At 40.9% G+C, this 12,291-nt stretch overlaps 2 protein-coding genes across 4 annotated transcripts in view; one reads left to right on the top strand and one right to left on the bottom strand.

The window, feature by feature from the left end:
* slc30a4 (solute carrier family 30 member 4) overlaps nucleotides 1-5,026 on the bottom strand; it is a 53,156-nt gene extending 48,130 nt beyond the window's left edge. For both annotated transcript variants that reach the window (XM_034193550.1, XM_034193557.1), the window contains exon 1: nucleotides 4,942-5,026. The gene's annotated coding sequence lies outside the window, so the exon portion shown is untranslated. The remainder of the gene's footprint in view (nucleotides 1-4,941) is intronic.
* Nucleotides 5,027-5,065: 39 nt separating this feature from the next.
* Nucleotides 5,066-11,997, top strand: bloc1s6 (biogenesis of lysosomal organelles complex-1, subunit 6, pallidin). Of its 2 annotated transcripts, none has more exons than XM_034193576.1 (6): nucleotides 5,066-5,224; nucleotides 5,390-5,471; nucleotides 8,715-8,877; nucleotides 11,471-11,558; nucleotides 11,644-11,730; nucleotides 11,817-11,997. In XM_034193576.1, the coding sequence occupies exons 1-6, from the start codon at nucleotides 5,081-5,083 to the stop codon at nucleotides 11,934-11,936; spliced, it is 684 nt and encodes a 227-aa protein (XP_034049467.1). In that variant the 5' UTR covers nucleotides 5,066-5,080; the 3' UTR covers nucleotides 11,937-11,997. The 2 variants fall into 2 exon arrangements, with proteins under 2 accessions (XP_034049467.1, XP_034049458.1); XM_034193567.1 differs by having other exon boundaries at nucleotides 5,088-5,239; nucleotides 5,387-5,471.
* Nucleotides 11,998-12,291: the final 294 nt, after the last annotated feature.

Below are 12,291 nucleotides of genomic sequence, written 5' to 3'. Positions count from 1 at the left end.
ATTTTGAACGGAAGCCTGTTAACAAGGACGAAACAGTTTTTATGAACAAAATGCTGCTTGTTGCCTGTAAGATGGTGTTAGTTTGACACAGTTCCCTGGGTGTGATGAGCCAAACAGAACCGCTTTAGATCACAGCCCCTCGGCGGGCTGCAAACCCTCCCGCAGCCGGCGAGAAAATATCCGCCTTTTTTCCCCGCGCTGAAACCGGAAGTGAACTTACAAGCACGCTCATTGGTCGGTTGTAGTTGGGCGTATATGCTCGTGTATTTACTTTACTGAAGCAACGGTTGGGTGTACAGCCACTCCAGATTCCAAAAAGGTATAGTTTGGACTAAACAGCAAAAATGGTGACAAAGGTCAGTTTCAGTTTGTACAGGGGTCAATAGTTAAAGTTGCTCCAATTTTGGTAAACGAAGTGGCTACGGGTACGTACATCCGTATCTTCTGCGGGACTGCTAAAGGTATGGACTGAGGTTCACTGAAGATACGGACAATGTACAGATGAGTTTTGAAGCCTTGCCGGACCTTTAGCCGCATATGGTACAGGTACGGACATATTGCGCATTCTGATTGGTCATAAGACACCCTCCGTATCTTTAGAACGGTGTTCACTGAAGATACGGACAATGTACGGATGAGTTTTGAAGCATTGCCGGACCTTTAGCCGCATATGGTACGGGCATATTTGCGCATTCTGATTGGTCGATAAGTGTATAATAAATGTTATTGTGCTGTTTTGCACCTGTCTTAACGTAACCCTGAGAATTTAATTTTGTTTTAGCACTCTGGGGTCAGTCTGAACTGGGAGCGAAGAGCTGGATGTACTTGTTATTATTACACTGATAGCACGACTTTGTTTTTGTAGCCACTAACGACTGGGAGTGAAGCATGCTGGGATCATTCTGAACTGGGAGTGAAGCATGCTGGGATCATTCTGAACTGGGAGTGAAGAACTGCTTTTATTATGTCTTTGTAATAGAGAAAATAACTTTCAGATGCCTGTTGATTAAAGAAATTATGTGCGCCAGGGAGGTTGAGTTGGCCACTCACCCTCCCTTCGCGGACACACTAGAAAAGAGGGAGTAGAACCATGCTTCAACAGAGTCTGCTGCGGGTTAACGTACGAACGCCCAGCCGGTTGACAGGCGCACTCTGCTGAAGGTGTTGGCTCTCCACCTTAAAGGCGTCACAGTAAGAGAAAAATGCGCTGCAACCACTTGTGTTTGATGTAACTGCTTTTGTGGGGAATAAATATACGCCTTTTTATTCTAGCAAAATGCAGTCTGTGATCATTTCTGTGTGCCGATCTGACCGAACCTTGTGTTTCAAAACATTTTTGGCGTTGTCGGCAGGATACGGTTACGCTCAGACTACACACAGAAATGTCTTGCTTTAGACTGGGAAAGAGAGATGCGGAGGTGGCATCTCAGCAGGAGTCTTGCTTTAGATTGGGAAAGAGAGATGCGGAGGTGGCATCTCAGCAGGAAGAAGTGGTCCCGGGGTGGGATAGGATCACTTTTAAGGAAATAGGCCAGCTTCTATGGCGACGTGGGGGACGCCCTGGGCCGTGGACTGGAGCGATTCCCACCGCGACTCCGCCAGTTTTATGTGAAATGTTAAAACGGGTGGAGGTTAAAGAGAAAGCTCTGTTGGGAGGTATCCATGAAATGATGTGGATTTGTGCAGAAGCCTGGAAAGAGCGGGTTTTAACTTTAGATACAGTCCGCTCATCAGAATGTGTTAAGTCACAAAAAGTGACAAAATTGGAGCAACAAGTAAAGCAATTGGAAATTCAAGCCGAAGAAATAGACGGTGTACCAACTTCCTTCTTGGCTGAAAAATGTAAACAAAAAGGATTGAAAGTGACTTGTGTGTCAGGGATGCGCCCTGATATGTTTGAATTGGCCTCATTGTTGAAAGAAATTGTGCAGGGAGAAAAGAAAGGAGTGAAACCTAGTGCCCCTCCCCTACAGGAGGAGGAGGAGGAGGACTCTGATGATGATCTGGTGCAAATAGCTGCAGTCCGGAAAGGAAAGAAAGACAAAAAGAAGGGGAAAAATAAAGAAAGGCGTTCTTGGAGCTTTGACCCTTGCGAGGAAGATTAGGATGATGGTCAAACTCTTGTGGCCCGCCGAGAATTAAAACAATGGTTCACAAGTGATATTAGACCCCATGTGTGATTGGAAATATTTTGGAAAAAAAAAATCAGTTCAAGTCACCTCGGCTTTAGTGGACACAGGAGCGGAGGCCTCATTGATTCATGGAAATCCAGAGAAAATGAAGGGACCTATAGTTCCCTTAACTGGATTAGGCGGACAATTGGTGTATGGAAAAAATATATCGATACCGCTTAAAATTGGAAATATGCCAATTAAAGTGTACACTGTAATAGTGACTCCAATTAATGAATGGATAATTGGCATGGATATTTTAGCTGGAATGACTTTGCATTTAGAACAGGGTAAATTTCAATTTGGGATAGCAAACGTAAGAATGATTCTGGTGGGAAAAGTAAAAATGAAACCTTTTCCCATTCCAGAGGCTACATGTGTGATTAATCAGAAACAATATCGTATTCCTGGAGGACAAGCAGAAATTACTGCAACCATAAAAGACTACTTGGAGGCAGGAGTTTTGAAACCAGTGACAACAAAATGGAATAATCCATTGTGGCCAGTCCGTAAATCGGATGGTACATGGAGAATGACTGTAGACTTTAGAGGTCTAAATAAACATACACCGGCTTTGACTTCAGCTGTACCTGATGCTGTGAGTATAATTGAACGAGTGCAACATCATAGTGGTACGTGGTATGCTGTTATAGATTTGGCCAATGCATTCTTTACCATACCAATCCCAGAGGATAGGATGGAACAGTTTGCATTTACGTGGGAAGGACGGCAATATACATTCACAAGATTGCCACAAGGATATTTACACAGTCCCACTATTTGTCATAGAGTGGTGGCGGAGCATTTGGAACAGTTCCAGGTTCCAATGAGAATGATGATCTCACATTACATTGATGACATTATGCTTCAAGGAGATACAGAAGCAGAAGTAGTGGAATATCTACCAAAATTAGTGACTCATATGAAATCATTTGGCTGGGAAATTAATCCAGCAAAGATTCAGGGACCAGCTCAAACAGTGAAATTCTTAGGAATAGTTTGGAACAAAGGAGAGAGGGAAATCACACAAAAAGCTAAAGAGAAAATAGCTAACTTTCCAGTACCTCACAGTAAGCCAGATGCACAACGATATATTGGTTTATTTGGATTTTGGAGACATCATATTCCACATTTGGGACAGGTATAATCACGACTATATTACTCAAAATTTTGTTTGTGAATCACTAGAAGAAATGTGGGAAATGCTATGGCAGGACATAATCGTTGGAATAGGCTGGAGCCCAGCCTTACCTGAATCTGTTGGTGGTTACATAAATTGACTGGTGCAAAACACCAAGAGTGGAATGTATAATAAATGTTATTGTGCTGTTTTGCACCTGTCTTAACGTAACCCTGAGAATTTAATTTTGTTTTAGCACTCTGGGGTCAGTCTGAACTGGGAGCGAAGAGCTGGATGTACTTATTATTACACTGATAGCACGACTTTGTTTTTGTAGCCACTAACGACTGGGAGTGAAGCATGCTGGGATCATTCTGAACTGGGAGTGAAGCATGCTGGGATCATTCTGAACTGGGAGTGAAGAACTGCTTTTATTATGTCTTTGTAATAGAGAAAATAACTTTCAGATGCCTGTTGATTAAAGAAATTATGTGCGCCAGGGAGGTTGAGTTGGCCACTCACCCTCCCTTCGCGGACACACTAGAAAAGAGGGAGTAGAACCATGCTTCAACAGAGTCTGCTGCGGGTTAACGTACGAACGCCCAGCCGGTTGACAGGCGCACTCTGCTGAAGGTGTTGGCTCTCCACCTTAAAGGCGTCACGGTAAGAGAAAAATGCGCTGCAACCACTTGTGTTTGATGTAACTGCTTTTGTGGGGAATAAATATACGCCTTTTTATTCTAGCAAAATGCAGTCTGTGTGATCATTTCTGTGTGCCGATCTGACCGAACCTTGTGTTTCAAAACAGTAAGACACCCTCTGTATCTTTAGAACGGTCTCTGTAGATACGGGTCCGTACCCGTTGCCACGGCCTTTGGTAAAAAATTATGCTAGTTATTAGTTAACAGCGTTTCAAAAAGGAGTAGTTTGGGCAATGTATCATGCTTAGTTATCATGTTACCGAGTAACATATGAAACATGTCATAGAATCCAATGGACGCTGCCCTTGTTTGACATTTACTTTGAAGACCAAGCATTCAACACAGCCAAAACTATTCCATTTATTAATCCATATAAAGTGATGGTTTAGTGGTTAAAGCATTGGGCTTGAGCCCAGCCTGACTAGAAAATCACTAAGGTCCTTAATCCCCTAGCTGCTCCCGGTGTATAGTGAGTACCTTGTATGGCAGCACCCTCACATCGAGGTGAATGTGAGGCATTACTGTAAAGCGCTTTAAGTGTCTGATGCAGGTGGAAAAGTGCTATATAAATGCAGTCCACTTATACTCAGTGATATTTCGTGTGTTAAATGTATGACGCCCACAACCGGATATATTGAATAAAATCAAAAACGATTAAGCACTGAAGAATTTCACATTGTGAGACAACTATTAGAGAGAAAAGGCGTATTTCTCCATGTTTTGAAGAGCACAGCTCAGCTGTTCTCAAACACACATAAAGTGGCTTTACTTTAAATAATTCAAATTCAAAGTGGAGTCATTCTGAGTAAAGTTTGAGTCGACTGCTCCTCTGGAGGCTAAACAGTAACAAGCTAGCTACAAACGCTGACTAAACTGTCTTCCTGTGGCATTTTTCCGGCGACAAACAGAAGCGCGCTTGTCATGCGCTGACAGCCCGAGCTGGACTTACCGAAAAAAGTTGTTTTCAGCTCATCTTTGTTTCACCGTTTTAGACGATGTAAGGACGCTGCAAACACAGCCAGCTGCTTCCTGCTGCTCACCGTCACTGTCGCCGCTCCAGCAGCACGTTCGGTTGCTCGCGCAGTCACATGACCTCACGTGGATCACATGACGCTCTGTCAGCGACGCGGCGACACATCTGGAATATCTGCTTCACCAGCGGTTTTTTGGTTGTTTTCTTTTTTTTTCCCGACTGCAGTTCGTTAGAAATAAATCTGCCATTTAACAAACAGGTAAATTATGTCAGCTGATGTTAAGTATTTAGCAGCGGCACTGTTGTCCGCCTGTGACGTTGCAGAGAAGCTAGCTGATGTCAGGAAAAGCAGCGTGTCGTGAACTGCTGGTTTTCTTGCATCTGATGAAGTTGAGATTGTTTTTTTTTTTCTCCGTATTTTCAGGCTGGGTCAACAACACAAATGGAGGCAGGGGGTTTGGAGGACGAAGCAACTTCCTCCAACAGGCAACTTCCACAACATGAAGGTGTGCTCTCCTCTAGACCTGAAACTGTCATTTGTTTGGAGAATAATTGTCCAGTTTTTGAGAACCAGGGAAACCTTTTCTTCAGTGCATCACAGTTTGACACATCAGGCCATTTTCAGATCATACGCTTAATTAATTAGAAACATGGGATCTCTTGAGTAATCCAAGGCAAAGTCTGTTCCAGAGCTCCAGTGGTTGCTAACACACTGCAAGGTGGTATTTCAACTGTTCCTGAATGGGACCTGGGCCATAATGGAACTAGAAGCACTCGGAGAGTGCAAACCTCCACCAAGGCCATGGGGTCACTGACGCCATAACATCTACACGCCGTGGAATCATTGAACCTAAAAAAGTCTAACAATGATGATTGCTAGTAAAAAAAAACGTTTCATCTGCTGTGACTGGATAGCATGTATCCTTAGCGCTTGGCATCACAGTTTATTGCAACTTGCACCTTTCCTGGAAGCTACTGTCATCTGAGCACTGATATTGATATTGCATGTGCTTATAGACAAAAACAAATAAGAGACAAAATTCAATTTATTATTCAACTAAACTGCAAATATATGAATTTTTTAACATTTATGAAACACTTCTCTAAATAAATAACAGTAAATTCTGAAATAGAACTATTTTTTAAGTGTTGCATGTGCTACACAAGGCCATAGGGTCACTGACCCTAAAGAGATTCCCTCCTTGGCACAGTGATCTATTCAACAATTCAGTGTTACAACCAAAACTATGATATATACACTTTTCTTTCCTTTATATTTGACCATGAAAACATACCACTAGAACTTGGAATCACTTTTATTTCTTTATTAGTTCAAAAGTTATTGTATAAAAACGATTTTTCGGTAATGGCGGTTTTCTTCTAGATCTAGCTCCATAACATTTGAAGCTACATCAAATATGATGACACCTTACTGAATCAGTACAGATTCAGCTACAGTTTGGTGTTAGTTGTGCATCTCTAGCTTCATTTGTCACCTCACACTGACACATTTTCTATTTTCCCTATATTTTTGCATATTCTGGATCACCAGATCCGGAATCCAGATCCGATCATCACCAAACTTTGTTGTTTGATAGAACATTTGGCTATGTTACACCCTAATTTTTTTCAAGCCTTTCTGCCTTGTTTTTGTGGAGTTAGAAACTAGAATGTCAAAATTCCCCCTATCCCGCAATGGTGAAGAATCCTTTAAAAAATTCCTGGATCCGGATCGTGATCCGGATCACCACTAAAATTTAATCACTTGTTCCTCTTGTCGTTTCCAACCCCTCCACAAAACTTCATCAAAATCCGTTCAAAACTTTTTGAGTTATCCTGCTGACAAACAGACAGACAGACAAACAAACAAACTCGACCAAAAACATAACCTCCTTGGCGGAGGTAATTATGATATTGCATAAAACTCCCAGAAATATGCAAAACTGTGGTCCAGAAGTGGAAACTCCACACAGAAAGGACCATGTGGGAAGCAATCCTGTGGCCTTCTTGCAACAGTGCTAACCACTGACCCACCGTGCCTCCCTCCAAACATAAGAATCAACCTTATTTATCCCAAAGGAAATTATTTTGTGGGCGTACCGAAACAGTGACAGTAAACGGTGAACTTTTTTTTAAGACATTTGCACAAGATCTTCGGTAATATTGCACTGAAAGAGTTACTGAATAACTGTTAATTATGTATTCATCCTGCAGAGGGGAGAGGAATTATACAGTCTGGTTGCCACAGGTAGGAAAGACCTCCTGTGGTGTTCTGTGGTGCACCTCGGTGGAGTCAGTCTGTGGCTCTGATAGGATGCTGGGGTGGGAGGTGCTGTCCGGATGCTGAGCAGTTTCCTCAACATCCTCCTCTCTGATACTGATAATGTCTGACAATGTCTTTTACAAAAATTATACCCTAAATTATAAATTAAACCCTAAATAATGATACCCTAAAGTCTGAAACACACTACAGGTATTACGTATGTGTCGCAGTTCTGTTGTGTGTTGATTTTCATTTTGGTGTTCATGCTAACAGATTAAATCTTGCACAGCGCCAACATGGGTGAAACATCCCACACACACGTCTCATGTCATGCGTGCCGCGCCCTTGCAGAGAATAAACCCTGTGCTTAGTTTTTTCACCTGATCTGCTTTAGCAAGGTTAATATTGAAAAGTAATAGGTTACTGATTACTACTTACTGTGTTATAAATGTATTGTAGCTATTTGAATGACTTCAGAGTAATGTAACGTTACTTTTGGTTACTTTTTGATAACCAAAAGTTTAAAACTAACAAATGTTTTAAACTGGACAATGACGCTGAAAATAAATCTGGCAGTGTCGTCCTGACAACAGTGATGACTGTCAAAACTTTAATAAAAGTTCTTCAATATGTCTTGAATTAAGATTTGATACTCACCTGTGGAGAACATCTGCTGCTCCCTGTGTCTCCCAGTGTCCCCCTCTTTTGTCCCCAAGCAACAACAGTCTAATTGCATTTGTTACAAAACTAACCAGTCTGCGTGTAATAAAAGTTGCCAGATTTGTCATTAGATAGGATATTTAGTTGCTAGGGTAAGTCAAAATTCCTCTAAATCTAATGACAATGTTGCAGATTGACGTCACTGAGACAGATTTTGCTTACCAGACAGGATGCTGTAAATTAAAGTAAGGACCAATCAGATTTGTTTCTGCGGCTTTTGGTGACCTACATTTTTCAGAAATATGCACTTCCTGTACAGCAAAGGTGTAAAGCAACATCGGCCAAATGAATACTTTACACATTAGTTTTTTTATTATTATATATATTATTATATATCTATGCTGATGATCACTCAGTAATAAAAGCTTGTAATACCCTGACTAAACACAAAAGTTTTTTTTTTTTTTTTTTTTATATATAAAATGGAGGAGACCACCTATAGTCCAGACATTCTATGAAAAATATATTCCTGGTCCACGACTGACTGCAACAGAAATTAACTAAGGTGTGTTTGATAAGGCCAATATGTGCTGAATCTCATATCAAAGGTTTACCACAATGTTATGACAGGACAATTACCAAGCAAATACCATTACAAATTTTAGATAATTTTTGACTGTAGGTATAGCTACTTTTGAGAATGTCTTCAGCTAATACTAAAATACGTAAATGATTAATTCTAAAGGCAAAGTGTGATCATTTGTTTGACTTATTTATATGTATCCAAAAAAGTGTGATATTTAATTATTTTTAAATCTTCAAACAGTTCACCAGCTGACACAGCAGGAATCGGTGCACGTAGAGAGCCTGGTCCCTTCACAGAATGTGCCATTTGTGGAGAGGAGAGCAGTGGACAAACTCACAGAGGGATTGCTCTCCCACTACCTGCCAGATCTGCAGAACTCCAAACGAGCCCTGCAAGAGCTTACGTGGGTATTTTCATGCCTTAGATTTCAGTGGTGCATTATTATTCTGCACCTGTTGGTCAACAGAAATTTCGGGCTCATTGCACAGTATTATCTTCAAAACCTCTTTAGCCCTTTGTCAAATAAAACAAATAGGTGATCATGTTCTGTATAGGGCAGAGCTCATACTGGTTTCCATTCCAAATGAAAGCTTATTATGTTATCAAATAGTTATTTCATTTACAAGCTTTTCCCCTTCAGATTTGGGATCTGAGCCATTAAAAAATATGACCATTTCATGTGTCATGTGTGTCAGATGTGATGTAAAGACATCTTTTTTGATTGAAAAATACTAATTTGATGACATGCCAACAGGGACAGATCCAGGATTTTGTAAAGGAGTGTTGGGGGAGGGTGGGGGGCTGAATTTGCGAACAAGTCAGGTGTGACTTCAGTAAATTATTTGTGATTAAGTGGTGTGACTGAAGTTATGGTAGCTCACAAAGATGTTAAGAAATGTCATAAATGTCTGAAAAACACAATTTTCAAGATATCTCCACAACCAATGCTATGAATTTAAAACCAAGTATAATTTTCCTTTTACTCTGATAGTATCATCTAAATAATGTAGGAAACATCTCAACTCTGTCTGCAGGAGATGGATAGCTCAGAAACATGGTTGGAAACCAACAAAATGGTATTCTGTTTTGGTGACATCTATATATTACTAGTCAGGTGGCCTCTGTGTGACTGTGTGCGCGTGTATGGCTTTAATCACGGACAAACTGGGGAGAGCTGATATTTGCCGTTTGGTATGCTTATGTATTTTGGGTCAAGGATGAACACCGTCAAAACGGAACGCTGATAGGGCTAATATTTTTGGAGAAACTACGGACATTAGCTAACAACATTGAACAATGGATGTTGATAATTGCATTGTGGACTCACACGCCATTCCAGCAGGGGGCGGTAAATCATCTATAAATTTAAAGCAGAGTGGCGTCTGTGTGCGTGATTTTATTCAGTAAGTTCAATTAAGTACATAATATCATTGTAAATACATTAAAAAATAAATTTCCATTGTGGTCAATTTAAAATTCAAATGACAAAATAGAAACGATAATAAAATAATAATAGTGTGTCTATGATAACAAGAACCTAAACAGTTTAAAAATGTTGGGAAGGTGTCGTAGCACGGACCCACAACAGGGGGCGCAAATGAGCGGACAATGAATTAAGCCAAAAAGTAACAATTTAATGTTGTGATGATACACAACGAAACACACAGAATTAGCAAAGTCAATTGACACCAGGTGACGTGTGGGCAGGCTCGAAGATAGAAGACCCCCGACGAGAGAGAAGCCGCGTCCCACACGGCTTCCACCACCAATGGTCTGAAGAACACCGGAGCCGTCAAGTCCCGAGTCCCCAGGTGGCCTCTGTCTTCGGCTGTCGACCCTGGTACTGCTGGCAGAAAGCAGAGACAAGATGAATGAGTGTGAGTCCGCACACTCAGTAATCCACAGTCTGCACACAGTTAGGAGGGAGCACCTCCACCTCCAATCACACACTCGTGCAGCTCCTGGTTAACCACTTATCTGGGGTGTGAGGCGAAGCCGTCGCTGTCACACCAAATGCCAATCCCACAGACAAGGCAAAACACCAGGAAAACGGCTGCAACAGGTTCACAAGTTCAGATTATTACACAACGTATTAGTCAGCAGAGAAATTACCTCTTCAGTAGTCGATTTCTCGGCGAGGAGGTGGAGCTGCAGTCCGGCCTTTATGGTGATGATGATGATGATGATGATGAACGAGTGACAGCTGGTGCAGAGGATGAATGACAGCTGTCACTTCTTCTGGGTCTGGCGCCCTCTCGTGCTTGGAGCCCGCACTCCAAGCAGGGCACCCTCTGGTGGTGGTGGGCCAGCAGTACCTCCTCTTCAGCGGCCCACATAACAAAAAATACATTAAGACGGTAAATTAACATTAAAAAATTACATAATTAACAGGAAATAAAGGGGTTGAGTTCATCCTCTCTAAACTACTGTTGAGGTCCAAGGTTTTAAAAACTTTCTGGACTTGCACACCATTCCAGCAGGGGGCGGTAAATCATCTATATATTAAAAGCAAGGTGGTGTGTGTGTGTGTGTGGTTTTATTAATAAGTTCAATGTAAGTACATAATGTAATTGTAAATACATTGAAAATACATGGATTACACAAGAAAGTGAAAACACTTATTTCCGTTGTTTTCCATTTAAAATTCAAATGACAAAATAGAAATAATAACAAAATAATAATAGTGTGCCTATGATAACAGGAGCCTAAACAATTTAAAAATGCATTAAGACAGTAAATGAACATTAAAAAAATTACGTAATTAACAGGAAATATAAGGTTTTGCGTTCTTTCTTTAAATTACTATTGAGGTCTAAGGTTCTAAAAACATTCTGGACTCACACACCATTCCAACTCATGATAGAAACATTGCATAATTTATTATCACCATTGAAAAATGTCAGCTACACAGTCTAGAGCCCATGGATCCCCACGGGCAACGCATTAGTATTATTTTATTTTATTTATTTATCTATTTGCATTTTTACCTAAAACAGACAAAACCAGCTGATATTGCTCGACACACTTGACCAAGAAGTCACCAAATTCAGAGACTGTAATGCTTCACTGGATCTCGACTCACTGGTGTGTATGAACTGAAATATATTTCTGCTTGTTCTCTTTGTATTTGTATCCCAGCCATTTGTAATCCACTTTGATGATGATTTAGTTTACAGAGGCAAAGGTTTACCACAGTAAACTGGTGAGCATAAGGAAAGAGATGATGATGCTCCATGAAAAGACCACAAAATTAAAGGTACTGGTCAGCGGCAGTATATGCAGCTCAATGTTATTGTCAGGAAAAAAAAGGGTAAATGGAGGATTTTCGTTGTCTCTCTTCAGAAACGAGCTTTGAAGCTGCAGCAACAGAAGCAGAAAGAGGCTTTGGAAAAGGAGCAGCAACGTGAGAAGGAGCTTGAGAGAGAAAGACAACTTATCGCCAAACCGGCCAAGAGAGCGTAGGATCACAGCACGCGGCTGCTGGATGAAAGTACCATACTAATGATTTTTTGTTTTCTTTAAATGCCCATTTCAGTCCACTTACTGCAGCGTAAGTACATGATTTGTCGATTTTGGACCATCACGTCTTCAGGGGTGGAGAACATTTGTGTTTGTGTACAGAATAAACAATGTCATTGTCACATTATTGCAAAAAAAAAAACCTACAGTGGTAAATTTTAGATCAATGAACAATATTTTGGCGGTGATCTTTGAGGCAGTTTCTGGTCTTATGGTTTAATATTTAAATCAGGCTGAGCATTGCTTCCATTTTCCTTCACGATGAACTGGATCTGGACCAGGATGCAGAATGTTGATT

Source organism: Thalassophryne amazonica, chromosome 2 (genome assembly GCF_902500255.1).
Source record: "Thalassophryne amazonica chromosome 2, fThaAma1.1, whole genome shotgun sequence".
NCBI classification, from domain to species: Eukaryota; Metazoa; Chordata; class Actinopteri; order Batrachoidiformes; family Batrachoididae; genus Thalassophryne; species Thalassophryne amazonica.
Note: the sequence above shows the minus strand (reverse complement) of the source record. Positions and strands in the feature narration are given on the sequence as shown.

Coding starts and splice junctions, on each gene's coding strand:
- bloc1s6 (XM_034193576.1), top strand. CDS start 5,081: ATGACCTCACGTGGATCACATGACGCTCTGTCAGCGACGCGGCGACAC. Junction 5,472..8,714: donor GCAACTTCCACAACATGAAG/GTGTGCTCTCCT, acceptor ATCTTCAAACAG/TTCACCAGCTGACACAGCAG. Junction 11,731..11,816: donor AAAAGACCACAAAATTAAAG/GTACTGGTCAGC, acceptor GTCTCTCTTCAG/AAACGAGCTTTGAAGCTGCA.